General features: G+C 52.3%; 1 protein-coding gene across 5 annotated transcripts in view; it reads left to right on the forward strand.

Moving 5' to 3' along the window:
• The window catches only part of RAP1GAP2 (RAP1 GTPase activating protein 2), a 271,104-nt gene that overhangs the window by 115,868 nt on the left and 131,436 nt on the right, over window positions 1-23,800 (forward strand). For all 5 annotated transcript variants that reach the window (XM_017867164.1, XM_017867151.1, XM_017867163.1 and 2 more), the window contains one exon: window positions 20,616-20,700. In XM_017867164.1, coding sequence (XP_017722653.1) covers window positions 20,616-20,700 — 85 coding nt within the window. The remainder of the gene's footprint in view (window positions 1-20,615; window positions 20,701-23,800) is intronic.

The raw sequence follows: 23,800 nt of genomic DNA on the forward strand, positions 1-23,800 counted from the left end.
TCATCCAGAGATTGCCCCTCGGGGTCCCTTAGAATCCCAGCTCTACCACTTACTTGCTGTAGGACCTTCCAGAAATCACTTGCCCTCTCTGAGCCTCAGTTACTTCATCTGTAAAATGGGAGAAAAATTCTGTATCTACCACATAGGGGTGTTGAAAAGATTAAATGAAATTATGTAAAGAGTTTAGCATAGTGCTAATATCAGCTGATATGATGATGATGATGATGATGAATTTTTTTTTTTTTTTTTTTGAGGCAGGGTCTTGCTCTGTTGCTCAGGCTGGAGTGCGGTGGCGTATTGCACTCCATCTCTTGGGGCCAAGCGATTCTAGTGCTTCAGCCTCCCGAGTAGCTGGGACTACAGGCACGCACCAACACGCTCAGCTGATGTTTGTATTTGTAGTAGAGATGGGGTTTCCCCGTATTGCCCAGGCTGGTCTTGAATTCCTGGCCTCAAGGGATCTGCCTGCCTTGGCTTCCCAAAGTGCTACTGTTACAGGCGTGAGCCACCGCAACTGGCTGATGATGAAGAATACTTTTCACTTTTTTTTTTTTTGAGATGGAGTTTCACTCTTGTTGCCCAAGCTGGAGTGCAATGGCACGATCTCGGCTCACTACAACCTCCACCTCCTGGGTTCAAGTGATTTTCCTGCCTCAGCCTCCCTAGTAGCTGGGATTACAGGCGCACGCCTCCACACCTGGCTAATTTTTTATATTTTTAGTAGAAACGGGTTTCACCATGTGAGCCAGGCTGGTCTCGAGCTCCTGACCTAAGGTGATCTGCCTGCCTTGGCCTCCCAAAGTGTTGGGATTACAGACGTAAGCCACTGCACTTGGCTTTTTTTTTTTTTGAAATGGAGTCTCGCTCTGTTACCCAGGATGGAGTGCAGTGGTGCGATCTCGGCTCACTGCAACCTATGCCTCCTGAATTCAAGCAGTTCTCCTGCCTCAGCCTCCCGAGTACCTGGGACTGCAGGTGCATACCACCACGCTGGGTAATTTTTGTGTTTTTAGTAGAGAAAGGGTTTCACCACGTTGGCCAGGCTGGTCTCAAACTCCTGACCTCAGGTGATCCTCCTGCCTCGGCCTCCCAAAGTGCTGGGATTACAGGTGTGAACCACTGTGCCCAGCCTAACTCTTATCTCTGCTATTTATGTCCAGATAAGGAGCCCAAGGCCAGGAGCAGAATCAATCCCCAGGAAATAACAGGAGCTTAGTAACAGACCAAATTGGTGGGGAAGTGGTTAACTCTGTCTCAGACTTTTTAAAAATTTTGCTTTTATCATGATCGGGATTTTTTTTTTTTTTTTTTTTTTGAGACAGTCTCGCTCTGTTGCCCAGGCTGGAGTGCAGTGGCATGATCTCAGCTCACTGCAAGCTCCGCCTCCTGGGTTCATGCCATTCTCCTGCCTCAGCCTCCCGAGTAGCTGGGACTACAGGTGCCTGCCGCCACACCCGGCTAATTTTTTGTATTTTTTAGTAGAGACAGGGTTTCACCGTGTTAGCCAGGATGGTCTCGATCCCTGGACCTCGTGATCCACCCACCTCGGCCTCCCAAAGTGCTGGGATTACAGGCGTGAGCCACCGCGCCCAGGCCATGATCATGATTTCTAATTGACACATAATTATACCTATTTTGGGGGTACAGTGTGATATTTTGATATATGTATACAATGTGTAATGATCAAATCAAGGTAATTAGCATGTCTGTCACCTCAAACGTTGATCATTTCTTTGTATTGGGAACGTTCAAAATCTGCTCTTCTGGCTATTTGAAAATATACAATAAATTGTTAATTATGGTCACCCTACAATGCTACAGAATACTAGAAATGATTCCTCCTATCTGTACTTTTGTATCTTTGCCAACCTCTCTCTAACCCCTCTCCTGCCCTTCTCAGTCTCTACTGACCACTATTCTGCTTTCTACTTCTATGAGATCAACTTTTTTAGCTTCTGTGTTTGAATGAGAACCTGCAGTGTGTCTTTCTGTGCCTGGCTTATTTCACTTCACATAATGTCCTCCAGTTTTATCCACATCACCATGAATGACGGGATTTCGTTCTTTATTTATGGCTGGCTAGTACCGTGCATATATACCACCTTTTCTTTTTTTTTTTGGAGACAGAGGCTTGCTCTGTCACCAGGCTGGAGTGTATTGGTGCGATCTCAGCTTGCTGCAACCTCCGCCTTCCGGGTTCAAGTGATTCTCCTGCCTCCGCCTCCCAAGTAGTTAGGACTACAGGTGCACACTGCCACACCCAGCAATTTGTGTATGTGTGTGTGTGTGTGTTTTAGTAGAGCTGGGGTTTCACCATGTTGCCCAGGCTGGTCTTGAACTCCTGAGCTCAGACAATCCACCCGCCTCGACTTCCCAAAGTGCTAGGATTACAGGCGTGAGCCACCGCGCCCGGCCCATACCACCTTTTCTTTATACATTCATCCGTTGGTGGACTCAGGTTCATCCCACACCTGGGCTGTCGTAAGCAGTAAACACGGGAGCATAGAGGCTCTTCAACGGACTGATTGCCTTTCCCTTGGATGTGTGCCCTGCAGTGGGATCGCCGGGTCACGTGGTGGTTCTGTGTCTACTGTTTTGAGGACCCTCCGTGCTGTTTTCCACAGTGGCTGTGCTCACTTACGTTCCTACCAGTCGTGTCTCAGGCTCTTGAGCAGGGAGATGAGGTCAGCCAAAGCACTGATGGACCAAACTGCAGTGGCCACGAGCCGGGTGCCAGCTCAGCCGAGTCCTCCACCTCTTGGGGTCTAGGAGCTCCCCATGTGTGACACGTTTGTCAGTTCATTCGGTGCCAGGCCCTGTGCTGGGGCAGGCCAGTGGTCAGAGTGCGTGTTAGAGCCCAGCCAGAGGCCTCTGTTCTCTCTGGGTCAGAGGTAGGCTTGGCCGGGGGAGTGAGTTTTGCGCATCACGTGGATGATCTTGATCACCCAGTGGAGCTCCTGGCTGCTGAGCCCTCTTTCTGAACTTCAGAGCCATGAAAGCCTGCAAGGGCCACGGCCAGATTCCAGTATTGCCCCTGAAGGCTCTCGCAGGCATCTTGTCCTTTCTTTTCTAATGTCCCAGAGAAGGAGGCCAGCACTGGGAGGAGGCAGGAGGTTTGATTGATCTGCGCTGGGTTTTTTTTTTTTTTTTTTTTGAGACAGAGTCTCACTCTGTCGCCCAGGCTGGAGTGCAGTGGCACGATCTCAGCTCACTGCAACCTCTGCATCCCGGGTTCGAGTGATTCTCCTGTTTCAGCCTCCAGAGGGGATCACAGGCACGCACCACCAATGTGTGGCTAATTTTTTTTGTGTGTGTATGTATATATATATATATGTATATATATATATTTTTTTCTCTTGTGGAGATGGAGTTTCCCCATGTTGGCCAGGCTGGTCTTGAACTCCTGACCTCAAGTGATCTGCCCGCCTTGGCCTCCCAAAGTGCTGGGATTACAGGTGCGAGCCACTGCGCCCAGCCTACGCTGGGTTCTGTAGGTTGGGTTAGAGCATGTTGTTGAAATGAGATCCTAGCCCTGGTCCCTGGGAGCCACGTCACCGATGCTTGATTGCATGGTCACGGGTAGAACCCCTTGTTCTGGACACTCATCTTCCAGTAATGTACCATGGTCACAAGCAAGAAAGGGGAGGAACGAGGATGGGTCAGGGGCCCTGTCTCAGTGCCGGAAAACAGCTCCATGCATTTGTCTTTCTAATGAGTGAGACTTTCATAGATAGAGATAACATTATTATAGTAATTGAATAGACCAGGCAGATTTATCCTGAAATGCTGTAGTCTGTCCCCACTGAAACCGTTATTTAGTTTGAACCAATGATGGAAGCTCCTAATCCATTATGTCACCAAGTAATCTTATTCAGAAGAGTTAAGACTTAAGACACAGAGTGTTAGGGCAGAGTGTAGCAGTGGCTTAGCTGGGAGGCCGGTTGGCTCTGTGATAGGGAAACTCCCAGTGCTTGCAGTCTGCTGGGGGATTTCTTAGCATGGATGGTTCAACACGCCCCTGTGCTGGGCTCTGTGAGACAGGCTCCTTCTCTTCTTGGGCTTACTGGGAGTTCAGCCAACACATGGGACGCCTTATTACACAGTGTATCCTCCCAGTAGCACCAGTTTTTGGTCCAATTCAACGGTCAATGTTTACTTTTTATGACTGTGTAAATGTTATTTATCGTTATGTGAGAGGGCACCATCATCATGTTTTATTTCTTGCATAACTTTTCATGTTTCTTGGAGTTAATGATTAACTCCTGTTTCTGCCATTAGTATTGTTGTGTATGGACCTATCATTATTTTTCTTTTTTAATTTTTGAGATAGGGTCTCACTCTGTCACCCAGGCTGGAGTGCAGTGGCACAATCACGGCTTACTACAGTCTTGACCTCCTGGGTTCAAGCGATCCTCCTACCTCAGCTTCCCAAATAGCTGGCATCACAGGTGCTTTCCACCATGCCTGGCTAATTTTTGTGGAGAGACATGGTCTCACTGTATTGCCCAAGCTGGTCTCAAACTCCTGAGCTCAACCAATCCTCCCTCCTTGGCCTCCCAAAGTACTGTAATTACAGGTGAGAGCGACTGTACCTGGCCTATTTTTCTACTTTTATTTTTTCTACCACAATTACTTTAATAGATAGCCCCTCCCTCCCTCCCCCATCTCCACCAAGCTTGCATCCATCAGATATCCTGTCAATTCCATTTTTTCCCCCAGGAGATCTCACTTCCAGAGGCCTCCCATCCTCTAGTGATAGTAGCCTCCCAAGAAAGGGTGCAAGGGAGTGAATTTTTTTGAGCTCTTTCATATTTCAAAATGTCTTTATTGGTTGATAGTTTGCCTGGGTATAAAATTTTAGGTTGAAAATAATTTTCTTTGAGAATTTTGAAAGTTATTACATCATTGCCTACTAGATTCCAGAGTTGCTGTTGAAAAGTCTGATGATATGCAGATTCATATTTCTTTTCTTTTCTTTTTTCTTTTTTTTTTTGAGACAGAGTTTCGCTCTTGTCTCCCAGGCTGGAGTGTAATGGTGTGATCTTGGCTCACTGTAACCTCTGCCTCCTGGGTTCAAGCGATTCTCCTGCCTCAGCCTCCCAAGTAGCTGGGATTACAGGCATGTGTTACCACGCCCGGCTAATTTTTGTTTTTAGTAGAGATGGGGTTTCACCATGTTGGCCAGGCTGGTCTCGAACTCCTGACCTCAGGTGATCTGCCTGCCTCGACCTCTCAAAGTGTTGGGATGACAGGGGTGAGCCACCACGCGTAGCCCAGATTCCTATTTCTCTGTATATGGTATGTATTTATATTTTCTCTCTGGAGTCATTGAGAATTTTTCATTTGCCCAGGTGTTCTGAAATGTCCTGACAGTGTTTGGGATGGATCTTGTGTCTTCACTGTGCCGTGTACTTGGTGGACCCCGAGACTCAGGACCTCAGTTCTGGAAGATGTTCTTGTACTATTTCCCTGCTAATCTTTCTGTTACGGTGAAACAGCAGCCATTTTATGATGCTCGAGTTCTGCGGGTGAGGAATTCAGCTAGAGCGTGTTGGAGATGATGGCTTATCTCTGCTTTTGCAATGTCTGGGACCTCATCTTGGGTGGCTCAGATGGCTGGAGATGACTGCGACAGTCAGCTGGGGCCGTATGTCCGGGAGCTGGGCTGTGTGCTCATAGCATCTGCTGGAGCTGAGATGCCCAAGGTGGTTTCTTCGTGTGCATGGACGGGGATGTTTGGAACATCTGGGCTGCTCTCTCCATGCAGCCGCTCCCTGTTCCCAGCCACAGCACTGACGGTCTCAGTCAGGCCTTTCACGTGCGGGCTTGCTTTCTCCGGAGCAAATGTTCCTAGAGGTTGAGGTGGAAGCTGCAAGAGCTCCTGTGACTCATTCCTGAAAATGAGGTAATGTTACGTCTGTCTCATTCTGTTGGTCAAGACTGAGTCACAGGGCCAGCCCAGGTTCAAGAGGGGAGCGCACAAAGCCATCAGTACCAAGAGATGCCAGCTTTGGGTACCAGCTGCCAGCTCCCCTCCCCTTTCTCTTTCTGGGAACTTTCTTGGTCAGCTATTTGATCTTTTTTCTCTTCCCTTTTTTGTTTTCTGTATCTTTATGTTTTTGTTCTACTTTTTGGGAGATTTCCTCAACTTAGTCTTTTCATCATATTTCTTTTTTCCTCTTTCTTTCTTTCTCCTTCCTTCCTTCCTTCCTTCCTTCCTTCCTTCCTTCCTTGTCCTTCCTTCCTTCCTTTCCTTCTTTCTCCCCTCCCCTCCCCTCTCCTCCCTCCCTCCCCCCTCCCACTTTTCTTTTCTTTTCTTTTCTCTTTTCTTTTCTCTCTCCTTTTTTTTTGTTGAGACGGAGGTCTTCACTCTGTCGCCCAGTGTCGTAGTGCTTAGTGGCGCGTTATTCTAATGCTCACCTGCAAGCCTCCCGGGCGCCTCCCCGGGTTTACGCCATTCTCCTGCCCTCAGCCTCCCAAGGTACTGGGTACTACAGGTGTCATGCCACCTCGCCCTGGCTAGTTTTTTGTATTTTTTTAGTACGAAGACCCCCCGCGGTTTCACTGTGTTACCCAGGATGGTCTCAATCTCCTGACCCTCGTGATCCGGCCGTCTCGGGCCTCCCAAACGTGCTGGGATTACAGGCTTGAGCCACCACACCTGGCCTCTTTTTTTTTTTTTTTTTTTGAGGATGGAGTTTCTGCTCTTGTCCCCAGGCTGGCAGCTGGCAATTGCGTGGATCTCGGCTCACTGGCAACCTCTCGACTCCCAGGTTTAAGTGATTCTCCTGCCTCAGCCTCCCAAGTAGCTGGGATTACAGGCACCCACCACCAGGCTTGGCTAGTATTTTTTTATTTTTAATAGAGACGGGGTTTCTCCATGTTGGCCAGGCTGGTCTCGAACTCCTGACCTCAGGTGATCTGCCTGCCTCAGTCTCCCAAAGTGCTAGGATTACAGGCGTGAGCCACTGCACCCGGCCCCCTTACTGTTATTTTAATGGGCCTCAGAAGAAGTGGGATAATAAATGCGTGTGGTCATTGTGACAGGTTCATCCTGGAAGCCTCAACAGATTGCAGAGTATCTCTATTTATATCTCCTAAAGGAGGTAAGGGTACATACTTATCACTGCTTAAACGTGATTTTTTATTGTGATAAATGTCATACATCCACACTGAATGAGTCGTAAGATGAACACGCCTGTCCTCGCCGTCCAGGTGAAGGGCACTTTCGGGTTGGGAAAATACTGATACCCCACACCTTGTGACTCCTGGGTTTTGCGAGTGAGTTCTGAAGCTGCCTGAGGCTATGACCTTGTGCGCTGGCAGCCTCTGCTCTGACCATGGCGTAGGCCAGGCAGTGCCAGGCAGAGCTGCTGACCGCGGGAGGGGAACTGCTCTGTCGGCAGTTTCTGAGTGACGGCGTGCGTTTGAAGGGCTGGGTGCACAGGCACCTGGCTTGGTGATTTCTTCTGTGCAGGGGAAGCGGAGCCTCTGGTGTAAGAGGGGACTTGCCTGCCACCCCCTGCTTGGCATGTGCTCTTCCCTGGGCGCCCCCCTCCCAGCTCATCTCAGCAGGCTGCCCTCTTACCTCTCTTTCCCTGCCCCTTGGAGGGCTCCTGTTCATTTTTGCTTCATGAAAGCCGGCAGGGCACAGTGGCTCATGCTTGTAATCTCAGCACTTTGGGAGGCCGAGGTGGGCAGATCACCTGAGGTCAAGGGTTTGAGAGCAGCCTGGCCAACATGGCGAAACCCTGTCTCAACTAAAAATACAAAAAATAAAAATAAAAAATAAAAATTAGGCAGGGCATGGTGGCCCATGCCTGCAATCCCAGCACTTTGGGAGGCCGAGGCAGGCAGATCACCTGAGGTCAAGGGTTTGAGACCAGCCTGGCCAACATGGAAAAACCCTGTCTCTACTAAAAATACAAAAATTAGGCCGGGTGCGGTGGCTCATGCCTGTAATCCCAGCACACTTGGAGGCTGAGGTGGTGGATCACGAGGTCAGGAGATCAAGACCATCCTGGCTAACATGGCGAAATCCCATCTCTACTAAAAACACCAAAAATTAGCCGGATGTGGTGGTGTGTGCCTGTAGTCCCAGCTACTCGGGAGGATGAGGCAGGAGAATGGTGTGAACCCGGGAGGCGGAGCTTGCAGTGAGCGGAGATCGCGCCACTGCACTCCAGCCTGGGGGCAGAGCGAGACTCCATCTCAAGAAAAAAAAAATACAAAAATTAGCCAGGCATGGTGGTAGGCACCTGTAATCCTAGCTACTAGGGAGGCTGAGACAGGAGAATCACTTGAACCCAGGAGGTGGAGCTTGCAGTGAGCTGAGATCATGCCACTGCACTCCAGCCTGGGCAGCAGAGCAAGACTCCATCTCAACACCACCACCAACAACAAAATCCCAGGCCGGGTGCGGTGGCTTGCGCCTGTAATCCCAGCACTTTGGGAGCTAAGGCGGGTGGATCACGAGGTCAGGAGATTGAGACCATCCTGGCTAATATGGTGAAACCCCGTTTCTACTAAAAAAATACCAAAAAAATTAGCCGGGTGTGGTGGCGGGTACCTGTAGTCCCAGCTACTCAGGAGGCTGAGGCAGGAGAATGGTGTGAACTCGGGAGGCAGAGGTTGCAGTGAGCCGAGATCGGACCACTGCCCTCCAGCCTCGGCGACAGAGCGAGACCCCATCTCACCAACCAACCAACCAACCCACCCCAAAAGCCCTACCTGCTGTCCCTGAGGCCTCCACCCCTCCCATGGCCTCAGCTTCCACCTCTGTTCTTGTTGCACCCGTCCTTCTGCTTAGGTTTCAGTGCTGTTCTGATCCCATTTGGGTATCCCAGGGGCTCCCGACTTGCCGCGTGTCCAGAAAGAGAGCCTTATCATCTGCGTCTTGCAAAGCCGCCTCTCCTCCTCTGTGTCATGGCTGAAGCGTCCGTCATTCCATTTTCTGAAACCCAAGTCACTTGGTGTGTTTAGCTCTCAGCCCCTCCTTTACTTTCTGTCACCAAATTCTCTTAATTTTGCTCCTGAAATGCCTTATGACTGACGCTTTCATGTCATTTCTGCGGCTGTGAGCGCAGTGGAGGGCAGCGCCCCTTGGCCCCTTTTCAGTTTTCCCCTGACCCCTCCCTTCCAGCCACTCCGTTCTCTCTCTGCTGCTTGCAGAGTCCTCCAGCAAAGCTCTGCAGGTCATGGGCACCCCGCCTCCAGCCCCTTGGCTTCCTCCCTTTGCCCCCGAGAGACAGTTCGGCGTGCGGCGCCTTTTCCCAGCATCACTGTCCGCACAGCACCGGCACTGTTTGTCCTGTGTGTGTGTGTGTGACCTGTCTCAGGCCCATAACGTTTTCCTTCAGCTGGCTCAGGTGTTAAAAATTCAATGGACTTGTTTCAGAAGGCACCTTTACGTCACTACCATAAAAGGAAAATCGGGGTGGTCTGCCACAAAGAGGGTCTCTGTCAAAGCTCCGTAAGTGACTGTCATAGTCAAGACCATGCCAGGTGCCCTCAGGGGCCATCAGGGATGCACGCATCTGCTCTGGGAAGCTGTGGGCCATGGGAGCTCCTCTCCAGCGGGCCCCTTCTCCTCCTCAGAGGGAGTGTAGCACGTGGTTAAGGCCACAGACCCTGGAGCCAGGTGTGTGTCCAAGCCTCGCTCTGCTCCTTTCCAGCAACATGACCTTGGTCCGGTTAACCTCTCTGAGCCTCATTTTCCCCGTCTGTAAAAGGGGTTAATACTGTTTCCTTCAGTGGACTGTGGTATTCAATGAGATAGTGTACGTGGATCACTTCACGCAGTGCCCTAACCCTTGAGGCCTGTTTGCTGGCATTTGCCCTCCCCTGCCACTTTTTTTTTTTTTTTTTTTTTTTAAGATGTAGTCTTGCTCTGTTGTCAGGCTGGAGTGCAGTGGATCTGGCTCACTGCAACCTCCGCCTCCCAGGTTCAAGCGATTCTCCTGCCTCAGCCTCCCGAGTATCTGGGATTATACAGGCCCCCGCCACCCTGTCTGGCTAATTTTTTGTATTTTTAGTAGATACGGGGTTTCGCCATGTTGGCCAGGCTGGTCTCAAACTCCTGACCTCTAGTGATCCACCTGTCTTGGCCTCCCAAAGTGCTGGGATTACACCTGTGAGCCACTGTGCTGGCCTGCCCTCCCCTTTTGCCAGCCTGCTGTGCGCTCGAATGGTATGATGTGTCTCCTGGGCATCAGCAACACTGGTGGTCTCTCCGTTGTGCTGGTTACCTTCCTCTGTGTTCTGCCTGTGTGCCCTCCCCTTCCCCGTTTCTCCCGTAGGTCACTGCTGGACTCTTCTCTGGGCCTAGCCATTGCCTTCTGTGCGATCCCGTAGCTGGTCTCCCAAGGACAGCCAGCCCTCTCCTCCTTGTGACCTCATGGCACTTGATTCTGCCTCTCTCGTTTTATCCCCATGACCCCACAATTCATGTTTGGCACTTGGGTCTTTCACGTGGCTGTGCCATGCCTGCAGGATGGTTTTTTGCATTTTGCCCAGATCATTTTCTCAGATGCTTGTGAATCTCATAGATGTCGCCTCCCATGCTGAGATGCCACCCTTAGTCCCTGAGAACTCAGACTTAAAACACACAAGAAGAAGACGTTGGCCAGTGTCCCCTCCTTGCTCCCCGCTGTGGTCCTTGGGCTGGGTGGAGCTGGCTTTCCCGTTGCAGTGGGAAGGAGCACTGGAGTGGGAGTCAGAGATCTCAGGGTGGAGGTCCAGCTCTCGTATTTTCTGACTCTGACCCCAGGCTCACATAGAACTCGGAATCTCTTCTGGCTTGGGTATGAACCATAAAGCATGCGTCAGTTCTAAAAGCTGCTTGTCTGGTGAAGGCTTATTTTCCCAGTGTGAGGATTTGCCTACGTGGGTACATTGGTCCATCACTGTGAGACTCGTGCACAAGGAGGCCCAGATGCCCCCAAACAGAGGGCTGTGGAGGGGCTGTAGAGGTTCTGTGGGGGGTCTGCCCACAGGGTCCTGTTCCTCCTGGCTCCTGCCCTTTCTCCTAGTCCTGGTTCAGTTTAGGACTTCAGGTCCTCTAGGGAAGGACAGTGCTGTCCTCATCCAGTGCACCTGGAGAGCAGCAGGAGTGTCTTCTGAAGCTGCAGCCAGAGTCTGACCCAAGTCTCCCTTTGTGCCCACATGCAGCCACGTGGTCCTGTGCAGGGTGTAGCCTGCAGCAGAGACTCCAGCTGGCACATCTCCCGCACAGCCTGGGCCTCCTGCTCTCTGTCTGCTCCGTGCAGGGGACCAGTAGCCCCCTTTGACCTTCTCCCCTTTCTGTCCCCTCACTTGAGGGCCCTGACACTTTATAAATGGGTGTCCAGGACAGGCGCACTGGCTTACGCCTATAATCCCAGCGCTTTGGGAGGCTGAGGTGGGTAGATCGCCTGAGGTCGGGAGTTCGAGACCAGCCTGGCCAACATAGTGAAACCCTGTCTCTAATAAAAATACAAAAAATTAGCTGGGTGTGGTGGCGGGCGCCTGTAATCCCAGCTACTTGGGAGGCTGAGGCAGGAGAATTGCTGGAACCCAGGAGGCGGAGGCTACAGTGAGCCAAGATTGTGCCATTGCACTCCACCCTGGGCAACAAGGGCAAACCCCATCTCAGAAACAAAAACTAACAGAAAAACAGGTGTCCAGAAGCTAGTTGTGCTTCCTGACGTGATCCTCCTGGAGACTTTTTTTTTTTTGAGATGGAGTCTCACACTGTTGCCCAGGCTGGAATGGGCAATGCTCTTGGCTCACGGCAGCCTCTGCTTCCCGGGATCAAGTGATTTCTGACTAACTTTTGTATTTTTAGTAGAGACGGGGTTTCACCATGTTGGCCAGGCTGGTCTCGAACTCCTGACCTCAGGTGATCTGCCCGCCTCGGCCTCCCAAACTGCTGGGATGACAGGCGTGAGTCACCGCGCCCGGCCCCTCCTGGAGACTTGCTGCTCACTTCCCTCAAATGTGGCCTGAGATGAGTTGGAAATGGGGCCTCTTCCTTGGAGAATAGAAGAGAGGCTTGCTGTGGGGTTTGGGCGGCTCCCTCGGCTCTCCAGCCTCCACGTGCTTGTTTACATGATGAGGCTGTCGGGTGGTATCTGGTGCTTTCTCCCACGGCTGATGCTCTCTGCTTCCGTGAACCCTGGGATTGAATTAGGGGTGGGGATGGCCATTTTGCATTTTCTGCGGAGTCCTTTTTTTTTTTTTTTGAGACAGGGTCCTGCTCTGTCACCCGGGCTGGAGTGCAGTGACGTGATCACGGCTCACTGTAGCCTTGCCCTCCCAGGCTCAAGTGATCCTCCCACCTCAGCCTCCTGAATAGCTGGGACTACAGGCACGCACACACCGGGCTAATTTTTAAATTTTTTATAGAAATGGGGTTTCACCATATTGCCCAGGCTGGTCTCGAACTCATGGGCTCAAGCAATCCTCCTACCTCAGCCTCCCAAAGTGCTGGGATTACAGGCGTGAGCCGCCTCGCCCAGCCATCTGGGGAGCTTTGAATCACCAAAGGTCTACAGTTGGTGCCCCAAATCTCTGGAAACCTCTCAGAGTGTGTGCTGGGATGGGCTGTGACCCCAAGGTCAGCCCTGCCAGGTGCAAACAGGTGCGCAACACCTGCTCCTTCTCAAGCTACCCATTCACTCCGCCTGTGGGAGCCTTTTGTTCCTGAATCCAATGTCCTCTTCTCTCCCCCACAGTCGGCCAGGTCTGCTGGGCTCATGCCCTTTCTCCCTTCCACATTGGCCCCAGCACAGGCATGAGGGTCATCAGTACTCTCATCTCCATGTCTGTCCCCTTGGGGCTTGGAATTGAGCCATGTGCATACACCCAGGGCCTGGCGGTTCCCACACAGCTGCTGGGCTCCCATGTCCCTGCCTCCCAGCTTAGCATCCACAGTATGTGGGGCAGTGAGTGCCCAGATCTGAAGACGTCACTGCCCCTGTCCACCTCTGCCTTCTGATCAGCTTTCTGCCTTGGCTCCTCCTCCTCCCTACCCATTCTTCCAGTTGATTTGAGCCTTGGCCACAAGGCGACCAGCTATTGTGTTTTTGCTGCGTACCAGGCACCGTGCTAAGTGCTTTCTGGGCCTTATGGATAACACCCCATGAGGTAGATAGTAGTCACACCGTTTTACAGATGAGGAAGCTGAGGCACAGAGAGGTGAGATAACCTGACCATGTAGTGAACTGGAGTGGTGCTGGAGTATTGATTAGCAGGAGTATTGATTAGCAATTGCATCCCGTTCCCCTCTCCCTGCAGCCCCTGGCAACCACTCATCACCGTTCTGTGGATTTCATGGAACTGGAGTCACACAGCATGTGGCCTTTTGTACCTGGCTCCTGTCACTCGGCACCGTGCTTCCTAGGCGCATCCGTGTTGTAGCATGCATCAGTTCTTCATTCCTTTTCTTTCTATTGTCTTTATAGTCATAAGCTATCATTGTTTGTTTTTATTTTTATTTTAAAATTTGATTTAATTAATTAATTTTTTTGAGACGGAGTCTCTGTCTGTCGCCCAGGCTGGAGTGCAGTGGCATGATCTCGGCTCACTGCAAGCTCCGCCTCCCAGGTTCACGCCATTCTCCTGCTTCAGCCTCCCGAGTAGCTGGGACTACAGGCGCCGCCACTACACCTGGCTAATTTTTTTTGTATTTTTTTAGTAGAGACGGGGTTTCACCGTATTAGCCAGGATGGTCTCAGTCTCCTGACCTCGTGATCTGCCCGCCTCAGCCTCCCAAAGTACTGGGATTACAGGTATGAGCCTCGGCGCCCGGTCACTTATTTTTATTTTTTTGAGATGGAGTCTCGCTCTGTCACCCAGGCTGGAGTGCAGTGGTGCAATCTCGGCTCACTGCAACCTCTGCCTCCTGGGTTCAAGTGATTCTCCTGCCTCAGCCTCCTGAGTAGCTGGGATTACAGGCGTGCGCCATCACGCCGGGCTAATTTTTTGTATTTTTAGTGAGACGGAGTTTTGCCGTGTTAGCCAGGTTGTTCTCGAACTCCTGACCTCAGGTGATCCGCCTGCCTCGGCCTCCCAAAGAGATGGGATTACAGGCGTGAGCCACTTCTCACGGTCCTATTTTTATTTTTGAAAATTAATTATTTTTACTTCGTATCTTTTTATGGGTGAGCAATATTCCACAGGATGGAACAACCGACTTTTATTTATCTGTTCGTTGGCGGATGGACACTTGGATTGCTTCCCCCTTTTGGCTCTTATGAATCATGTTTCTTGTTCCTTTTAATTTGGTTTTCCCGAGAAGCTCTTTGCAGCCCAGCTGTCTGTATTCCTGTAGCTTGGCTATTTGGAAAGCAAGAGAAAGCGTAGCTGAGCGTGGGTGGATGGCTGGGAGCGGGCGTGGGGAGGGATGCAGAAAAGGGAAGTGTCAGGCTTTGGGAGAACCCTGTGTGGAGGGGGCCTTACTCCTGGCCCCAGAGCCATCTGCTGCTAGGTGAGTGTTTTTCCTGTGGTTGATTATTAACCAGTGGTTATGATCCTGAGAGTCGGTCCCCAGGCTAGAACTGGTACTCATTTGAGATGCCAGGAATGTTTTCCAAGGCATTTAAACAGCCCTGGACCCTTGCGTCTGTCTCCCCTTGGAGACCACATCAACATTTTATGAGTTATAATAATAAGAATCATCATCATCATAGTCTACATTTATATAGGACTTCATGTTTTATTTCACAGCTGTTTTTTTTTTTTTTAAATTAACTAATTTTTTTGAAACGGAGTTTCGCTCTTGTCACCCAGGCTGGAGTGCAATGGCGCGATCTCAGCTTACTGCAACCTCCGCCTCCTGAGTTCAAGCGATTCTCCTGCCTCAGCCTCTCAAGTAGCTGGGATTACAGATGTGTGCCACCACGCCTGGCTAATTTTTGTATTTTAGTAGAGATGGGGTTTCACCATGTTGGCCAGGCTGGTCTCAAACTCCTGACCTCAGATGATCCACCTGCCTCAGCCTCCCAAAGTGCTGGGATTACGGGCATGAGCCACCTCGCCCGGCCACAGCTGTTATTTTTAACTCCTTGGTACATTATTACCCCATCTTTGCAGATGAAGGAAACAAGACACAACGAGGTAACTAACCAAGGCCTCATAGCTGGGTAGCGGGCAGAGCCAAACTGGAACCCAGGAGTCCCTTGATTCCGAGTGTAGGATGCTCTCCATAGCGATGTGTGAGACATGACAGTTGCAGTGACCTCCACATGGTCTGAGGCAGAGCCCTCTGAGGGTGGAGGCGAGGAGCCTGCAGGCCTGGGTGCTGTCACAGGGGCTCCCCCAGGGGTCTGCCCAGCTCCGTCTGGGTGAATTGTGGCCTTTGACTCCTCAGTTTCCACTCCAGGCCCCTTTGACCATTTCCTCCAGAGATTTGCATTTAGCCAAAGCTGTCTAGGATGCGTCCTCGTCTCCCTGAGCCGCCCCGTGTGCCCCTGTGTCTCCTGTGCTTCTAGGAAGGGAAAGAATCCCAGAATCCCAGAGCAGGGAACATCAGTGCCATACGAGAATGGGCAGTGCCTCCAGGACCCCCGCAGGTGGCAGAGGCTCTCTGACCCGCCTCTCCAGCCTGCCCTTACCACCCTTCTCTTTGAACTGAGTACATAATTTTCCTCTTCTCCCCCTCTGGCTTCTCTCCATCCTCTTTTTCCTTTCTCTGCTTTCCAAGCTGTCCCCATCTCCAACCCCTCCTCTCATGGGTCCCTGTGGGCGCCTGGGTGGGTCTGGGACCCCGCGTCGTTAGAGTTGCGTGCAACTGTGGGGCTGGGTTGCTTGAGGGGTGCAGCTTTCAATCTCAGTGCCTTGACACGTGGCGAGATGGATCCCTGTGGGTCACAGGGAAGTTGTCACCTCGGCTAAGGATTTACCTTGTGCATCTAATGAGAGCACATTCAAGGTTATCCCTTGATAAAATCACATCACTTCCACCTCCTCATGTGTGATATGTTTGCCTGAGTGGGAGAAAAAGGGATAGAATTGCATCAAGCACCGTGTCACTTAACTCTCTCTTATCTCAGTGCCAGCTGGTGGCTGGGCTGGGCTGTGCCTGGTCATCCTTGGGAGGGTGGCTCACGTGGAAATGTCATTGTCCTGGGAAAGGACAAGGCTGAGAAGAGGTGATGAGAGCAGCAGTGGTGAGGCAGAAGCAGAATTTTATCTTCATTGTTTTCGGCTCTTTAGGTCAAGGCTAGAACCTGGGGCCTGGGTGCTGCATTCATTTCCTAGGGCTGCCGTTACCAAGGACCTCAGATGGCTTAAAGCCACATTTATTATTTCAGTTTTGAGGCCAGAAGTCCAAAATCAAGGTGTCAACCGGGCCATGCTCCCTCTGCAGGCTCTAGGGAAGAATCCTTCCTCACCTCTTCTAGCCTCTGGCAGGGTCGGCAAGCCTCGGCATATGTTGGTTTGCAGCTGCATCGCTCCTGTGTCTGCCTTCGTGGTCATGAGGCATTCTCACTGTGTGTGTCTTCACATTATTGCCTTCCCTTCTTTTTTTTTTTTTTTTTTTGAGACAGAGTCTTGCTCTGTCACCCGAGCTGGAGTGCAGTGGCGCGATCTCGGCTCACTGCAGCCTCCACCTCCTGGGTTCAGGCGATACTTTTGCCTCAGCCTCCTGAGTAGCTGAGACTACAGACACCCGCCACCACACCCGACTAATTTTTGTATTTTTAGTAGAGACGGGGGTTTCACCATGTTGGCCAGGCTGGTCTCGAACTCCTGACCTCAGGTGATCTACCCACCTTGGCCTCCCAAAGCACAGGGATTACAGGTGTGAGCCACGGCGCCCGGCCAGCCTTCCCTGCTTATAAGGACACTGGTCCTATTGAATTAAGGACCATCCTATCGACCTCATCTTGACTTGATTATATGTGTAAAGACCCAATTTTTAATAAGATTCTATTCATAGATACTGGGGGTTAGAACTTCAATATATCTTTTTTGGGGGACACAGGGTGACCCATAACAGGCAGTTAGCTCTTAAACAGGAGGGAAGGTTGGAGCCAAGAGTGAGGATGGTACAATGTGGCCCTTGTCCCCCATAGATGCCGCTCAAAGCCATCTGTGTACCAAGGCGGGGTAGGTCCTACCTTGTGACCTAGAGCCTGTGTGTAGTTCTGATTTTTTAAATTTTAATTTTAATTTAACTTCATTTAATTTAGTTTAATTTAATTTAATTTTATTGAGACAGAGTCTTGCTCTGTTGCCCAGGCTGGAGTGTGGTGGTGCAATCTTGGCTCATTGCAACCTCCGCCTCCTGGGATCAAGCGATTCTCCTGCCTCAGCCTCCCGAGTATCTGGGATGACAGGCGCGTGCCACCATGCCCGGCTAATTTTTGTATTTTTAGTAGAGATGGCGTTTTGCCACGTTGAACAGGCTGGTCTCGAACTCCTGACCTCAAGTGATCCACCCCGCCTCAGCCTCCCAGAATGGTGGGATGACAGGCGTGAGCCACCGCTCTGGGCCCAGTTCAGATGTTTTTGAGGGTGGCGGTCATGCCTTCTGCCCACCCTGGCACCCCCTCTGGAGTCATGGACACAGCACTGGAGCTTGCATGAGGCTGGTCACCACCGGTGCTCATGTCTGCTCTAGCGCCGTCCAAGTTCCCAGGCGTCATTCGGGAAATCCTTCTGGTCAGAAGCTGCCTTGTATTCCGACTTGAGAGTCCGCCTCACTTCCTAGAGAGCGGCCCCAGGAGCTTAGCCAGTGTCCAGTAGAGACCGGCCCCAGGAGCTTAGCCAGTGTCCAGTAGAGACCGGCCCCAGGAGCTTAGCCAGCATCCAGGGGGAAAGGGCTGGTGCAGGGGAGAGGGGCTCAGCTCAGGGAATGTTGGCTGCTCTGCCCCTTTGACCGGGACTCAGGGCCTTGGACAATAATCTGGTGCCATGGGTGTAGACATCTTGTGCCTGATGGGGAGAAATAGACGGCATGACTGTGCGTATGAGCGTCCCATGACCGGTGATGTTAAAACCAGCTCTGTCCTCCTCTGGACTGTGTGTGCCTGGAGAGCCAGGGCTCCTGTCCATCAAGGTGCGTGTGAGCCATCTCCAGAGGTCCTCTCCTAAGCCCAGAGTAGCCCTATAGCATCTGGTGGGGGCTTGCTTTACTTCCCCCTCTGCATGCTTTTCCTTGCCAGGCTCCCAGCCTCACAGAGGAGGAGCCTTCATCCTCACCATGGGCCTTGAGAGGACCCAAGGGTGATGCCCTCCTGCTTGATCATTCTTCCTTTCCCCCATCATGGCTCTCAAAGACCAGGCCCATTGAGGAGGAGCTGTGGCTGTTTGGGAGTGGGCTAGGTGGAGGAGGGGGTGAGCCTCTGCTGGACCCAGCTCTGTTGTGTGCACAGGCAGGTGAGTGTCTGGCAGAGCAGCCAGGCTGGAGCCTACGGTGGTAACGTCCAAGGCCGTACATGGAAGGAGGCTGGCAGCTCTAGCTGAGAGGTAACAGGAGCTGGTGCCTGCCTTTGTGTGTGTGTGAGTGTGTGCACACACCTAGGTGCTGTCTTGGCTCTGATGGTTTCTTGAGCCAGTTACAGCCCTGGATCAGGCGGGAGGGTCTCCCCTCTCCAGCTGTCAAAGTTTATATCAACAAGGTCCAGGAAGAAAGAAAGAGGAAGGGAGATGGGGAGAAGACAGGGATTGCCAGGTTCAGGTTAACAGGGTGGAGTGGATCCTCTGCCAAGCCAGGTAGTCCCCAGGCCCTTCATCTGGCTCCCTAGTTGACCACAGGGAAGGGTGGTCAACCGCAGGGGCAGGCAGGGGTACACATGGCCCTGTGGATCTAGCGTGGAAGTGTTCTCAGCCTGGTCCTGCCCCGTGGGCCACGGGGAGCCAGGCAGGATGGGGTCTGGGCCTGGAAAGCTGGAGCGCTGGGCTCTGTAGGGAGGGTGGGTTTCCGTCATGGAGGTGCGAGGTTGGAACTGTCGCATCGCTGGCAGGACTTGGGCTGGGAAGAGGCGCAGAAGGATTCTCTGGAGGTGGCAGTGGGGGTGCTTTGGTCATTTACGCAGGACCTGGGGGTTGGGCTGACTCTCGGCTGCTTCAGAGCGGGGCTCTCTAGAGGAGGAAACACTTGTAAAGTTGGGGGCTTTGACGGCTCAGCCTGGTCCTGTTTGGCTTTTAATACGGTTCTCCCAGCCCCTTCGTCCCCTCCTGGGTACAGCCAGGGCTTGTTCAGGACACTGGAGTCCCTCACCCGGGGATTCCCCAGGCTCTGCCCAGCTGGCCCTGTTGTGCAGCCGTGGCTCCGAAGGCTGATCCCATGCCAAACAGTCTGCCTGGTGATGGGGCCGCAGACAGCACTCCCCGGTCACCAGCGAGGGCCAGATGGAAAGTGGGGAGCGTGTGAGCGCGGCAAACTTGTCGCAGTCATGTTGCCATGGCAACACAACTCTGTTTAGCTGCCTGTCCACCGTCCTAGCCCACACGGACTAAATTAAGTTTTACCTGCAGTTGCACAGCAGGCAGCCCTGTCTCCTGAGGACAGCTGTTTGACCAGGGCCTGTGTGTGTGTGTGCGCGTGTGTGTGTGCGTGTGTGTCTGTGTGTGTGTGCGTGTCTGTGTATGTGTGTGTGTGTGCGTGTGTGTGCGTGTATGTGTAGAGGGGCTCAAGAGAGAATGAATCCCCGTTTCTCCCCTCCTCTTCTCCCACCCAGCCCCACACCTGGGTCTCTTTGGCCCCGTGGTTCTCAGACCACCGTGCGGCAGAATCACCTGGAGAACTCGATGGAGCGCAGGTTCCCGGGCTCATCAGTGAAGAGTCTGTTGTGCACCAGCGAATGTGCATATCTTTCAAGTTCCCAGGTGCTGCTGGTGATCCAGGGACCATACTTACAGTAGCACTGCTTTAGATTTTGGTGCATCGGAGTAAAGAAAATGCTCCTGGCTGGGTGTGGTGGCTCACGCCTATAATCCCAGCACTTTGGGAGGCCGAGGCGGGCGGATCACGAGGTCAGGAGATCAAGATCATCCTGGCTAACACGGTGAAACCCCATCTCTACTAAAAATACAAAAAATTAGCCGGGCGTGGTGGTGGGCACCTGTAGCCCCAGCTACTCGGGAGGCTGAGGCAGGAGAATGGCGTGAACCCGGGAGGCGGAGCTTGCAGTGAGCTGAGATTGCGCTACTGCACTCCAGACTGGGCAACACAGCCAGAGTCCGTCTAAAAAATAAAAAAGAAAAGAAAATGCTCCCAACTATGATTTCTGCATTTTTTTTTGGAAACAGAGTTTCATTCTTGTTGTCCAGGCTGGAGTGCAGTGGCGCAATCTCGGCTCACTGCACCCTCCACCTCCCAGGTTCAAGTGATTCTCCTGCCTCAGCCTCCCAAGTAGCTGGGACTATAGGCGTGCACCACCACGCCCAGGTAATTTTTGTATTTTTAGTAGACACGGGGTTTCTCCATGTTGGTCAGGCTGGTCTCAAACTCCTGACCTCAGGTGATCCGCCTGCCTTGACCTCCCCAGGTGCTGGGATTACAGGCATGAGCCACTCAGCCCAGCCTGCATTGTATGTTAAACTGTGTCCCACAGCCTAGTCATTCTTGGAGGAGAGAAGGGAAGGCGCAGGCAGGTCCTCACTCACCTCTTTTGGCCTCTTCACAGGAAGCAGGAGCTGGCCAACAGCTCGGATGTGACCCTCCCAGACCGGCCGCTCTCCCCTCCTCTCACGGCACCTCCCACCATGAAGGTAAGAGGCTTTGATTCAGGAAGGCAGGGAAGGGAGCGTGTGGGGAAGTCGTGGGGCCTTGCTGTGGCTTCGGCTCCAGGCCCAGCGGTGTCCGTCACAGTGGGCCTGTGGAGTGTCCTGACCCCTCGGAGGAGGCGACGTCCAGTTAAGCTCCAGTTAAGCACCAGTGAGGGGGCAGTGTGACAGGAGACTCAGGGTGTCTGTGTCAAGGGGCGGTGAGGACATTGACTGGGGTTGAAATGGGGTTGGCAGGACTCTTGGTAATTGGTAGTGGAGTTTGGGAACAAGGGGCCCAGCCAGGAGGAAGTTGGGGGACAGAAGGCAGCTGCCCAGAAGGACTGCCCGGGGCTGGGCTGTGGCCCTCCTGGGACTTGAAGGGTGCCTGCATGCTGGTCTGTCGGCCTCTGGCTGGCCCTTCTGAGCTGGGCCTGTTCACACCAGAACCCATGGAAGGGTTGGCTGGAGGTTTGGGTCGGGGCGGCAGTTATTTTCCTGTCAGCACTTCCTTCATGAGCCTTTCTCCTGGGGAGACCACAGTCCAGGCTGCCAGGCCCAGGACCTTCTCACTCCTGGACGGGAGCCGAGGGAGCAGTGCCCTCCAGCCACCATGACCTTCCCCCATCTCTTTTCAGTCCGACGCCTTGGTAGGATGGCCACACAGGCCTGAGCTGGTCCTCAGAGAAGACTTTTGGCTCAGCCAGTGTTTCTGTATAGGCTGGCAGGCATGCTCTCCCTCCCTCCCTCCCTTCTTCACACTCTGTGGGGTGAGTGAGGACTAGCGCTGAAGAAGTCACCTGCCCCTTGAGTCATCTGAGGGGACATCTAGGCCAGCTCCTCTCTCTATCCTGGGGCTGTGCTCTGAGTGGCTCACGGGATCATCAGGCATCTCTTCCTCACTGCTCTGCATCACCCCTCCTCTGCCCTAAACCTAATCTTTTGCAAGATGACAACCCATAGGAAGCAGATAAAACCCATCCATCTTCTTGCTGTTGTCTTGCATCTGATGCCCATCACACACAGAGCCATGCGGTATGCCTCGAGGAGCCTACATGTTGAGGGGCAGCCAGAGCCTGCCCTGGGTGGGTTAAGTGGTCAGCGATGGGCGGGGTGGGGGGGGCAGGACAGGGTACAGTACCCAGGGGGCAGTGGAAGCCAGACCACCTTCACTAGCCTAGTGTCTGCCCCAGCACCCAGCTCGGTGTTGGTATCTGAGCCAGGTGCCAGCCCGGCCCTTTGCACAGTGTAATGCTAAGAAGCCTGTTACCATTCCGAGTGTCCCGTTGGTCTACAAAGGTGGCTGTGGGATGTGTGTCTCTGTCCTCAAGGATGGCAGGAGTTTGCAGGGAGAACTCTGACAGTCTCGCAGGAGGAGTCCCTGAATTCTCTTGGCCGACTTCACTTACTCATGCACTAATTTAATTCATTTAATACCCAGTATTTATTTGAATTTTGTATTAGTTAGGACTCTTGGTTGTAAGTGACAGAAACATAACTCACTCTGGCTTAGGCATAAAAGGGAATTTTTTGCCTTTGTAATTGCAAGCATAGACGGTAGGCATGACTGCATCCACGAGATCATTCTCATTCCTTCTCCCTTCTGTGTTGGTTTCATTCTCTGTCAAGCTGCCTTTGTGGCGGCCAGATGGTGACAGCAGCTCCTACCTGCGAAGTAACTCCAGTGCAAAGAAAAGTATTTTTTTTTTCCCCAGTAGTTCTAACAAAGTCCTAGGGAAGAAGCTCATTGGCTGGCTTAGGTCACGTGTTTGTCCCTGAACCAATCACTGTGACCAGAGAGATGAAAGGCTCTGATTGGCCAGACCTGGGTCTCATGACCACCCACCTAAACCATAAGAACTGAGAATTGGGGGGGTAGGACCTAGAGGAAAATGGCAGTGTTGCCATGAGAAGAAGGGGAAAGGGATGCGGGGCAGGCAAGACCCACAGCTTTCCGCCACATGTGCTCATGCTCAGCCAGCCCAGTGCTGGGTTCTGGGGACCTTGTAGTAAACTGGACGTTGTGGTCCCTGCCCTCCTAGACCTTGTAGTCTAGCGAGGGAGCCAAAAATGGAAAAATAATGTCAGGAATGAGGGCTGGACAGTTAAACACGGTGAATATTCTACAGGAGAAGCACAGCATAGCTCAGGGGGAACGTAAGGTTAGGAGGTGGGCAGACTCTAACCTAGTCTCCGAGAGGGTCAGGTAGGGCTTTTTGTTAGGAAAGGATGTTTAAGCTGAGCCCTGAAAATTGGATAGGTGCTAGTTAGGCTAAGGTGGAGTCCGAGTGGAGGAGAGTGTTCTAGATTCTTGCTATTAAAGTGAGGCCAAGGGACCAGCAACACCTGCATTATTTACGAGCCCCTTAGAAATGCAGACTCTCATGTTCCACCCCAGGCCACCGAATCAGAGTCAGCTTTTTATTATTTTTATTTTTTTTGAGATGGAGCCTTGCTCTGTCACCAGGCCAGAATGCAGTGGTGCGATCTTGGCTGACTGCAACCTCTTCCTCCTGGGTTCAAGCGATTCTCCTGCCGAAGCCTCCCGAGTAGCTGGGACTACAGGCACACACCCCCACGCCCGGCTAATTTTGTATTTTAGTAGAGACGGGGTTTCACCATGTTGGCCAGGATGGTCTCGATCTCTTGACCTTGTGATCCGCCTCCCTCAGCCTCCCAAAGTGCTGGGATTACAGGTGTGAGCCACCGTGCCCAGCCCAGAGTCAGCATTTTACTGTCATTTTACGGTGATTTGTATAGACACAGCAGCTTGAGAAGCACTGCTGTGGGCCTCTGCACATGCCCTCAGGCAGTCGAGAGAGAGAGAAGGCGGCACCAAGAGGAACTGGAAGGAGATCAGACTGGCTGGTGAAGCCAGAGTTAGCGTTGGAGAGGCTGGGCATGTAGGCAGGGACCAGACCAAGCAGATGCTTGGACATTTTGCTGAAGATTTTAGAGTTTATTCCTAGTTAGGAGCACTGGAGTCATGATGGTATTACCCAGAGGATTAAGATGAGACTTTTGGAAAATCACCCAGCGTCATATGGCGAATGCGTGGCAGGGAACAGAGTGGAGAGGGGATGAGCCGAGGCCGTTGCAGGATCCA

The sequence above is a fragment of the Rhinopithecus bieti genome, unplaced genomic scaffold (genome assembly GCF_001698545.2).
Source record: "Rhinopithecus bieti isolate Rb0 unplaced genomic scaffold, ASM169854v2 scaffold_22, whole genome shotgun sequence".
Classification (NCBI taxonomy): domain Eukaryota; kingdom Metazoa; phylum Chordata; class Mammalia; order Primates; family Cercopithecidae; genus Rhinopithecus; species Rhinopithecus bieti.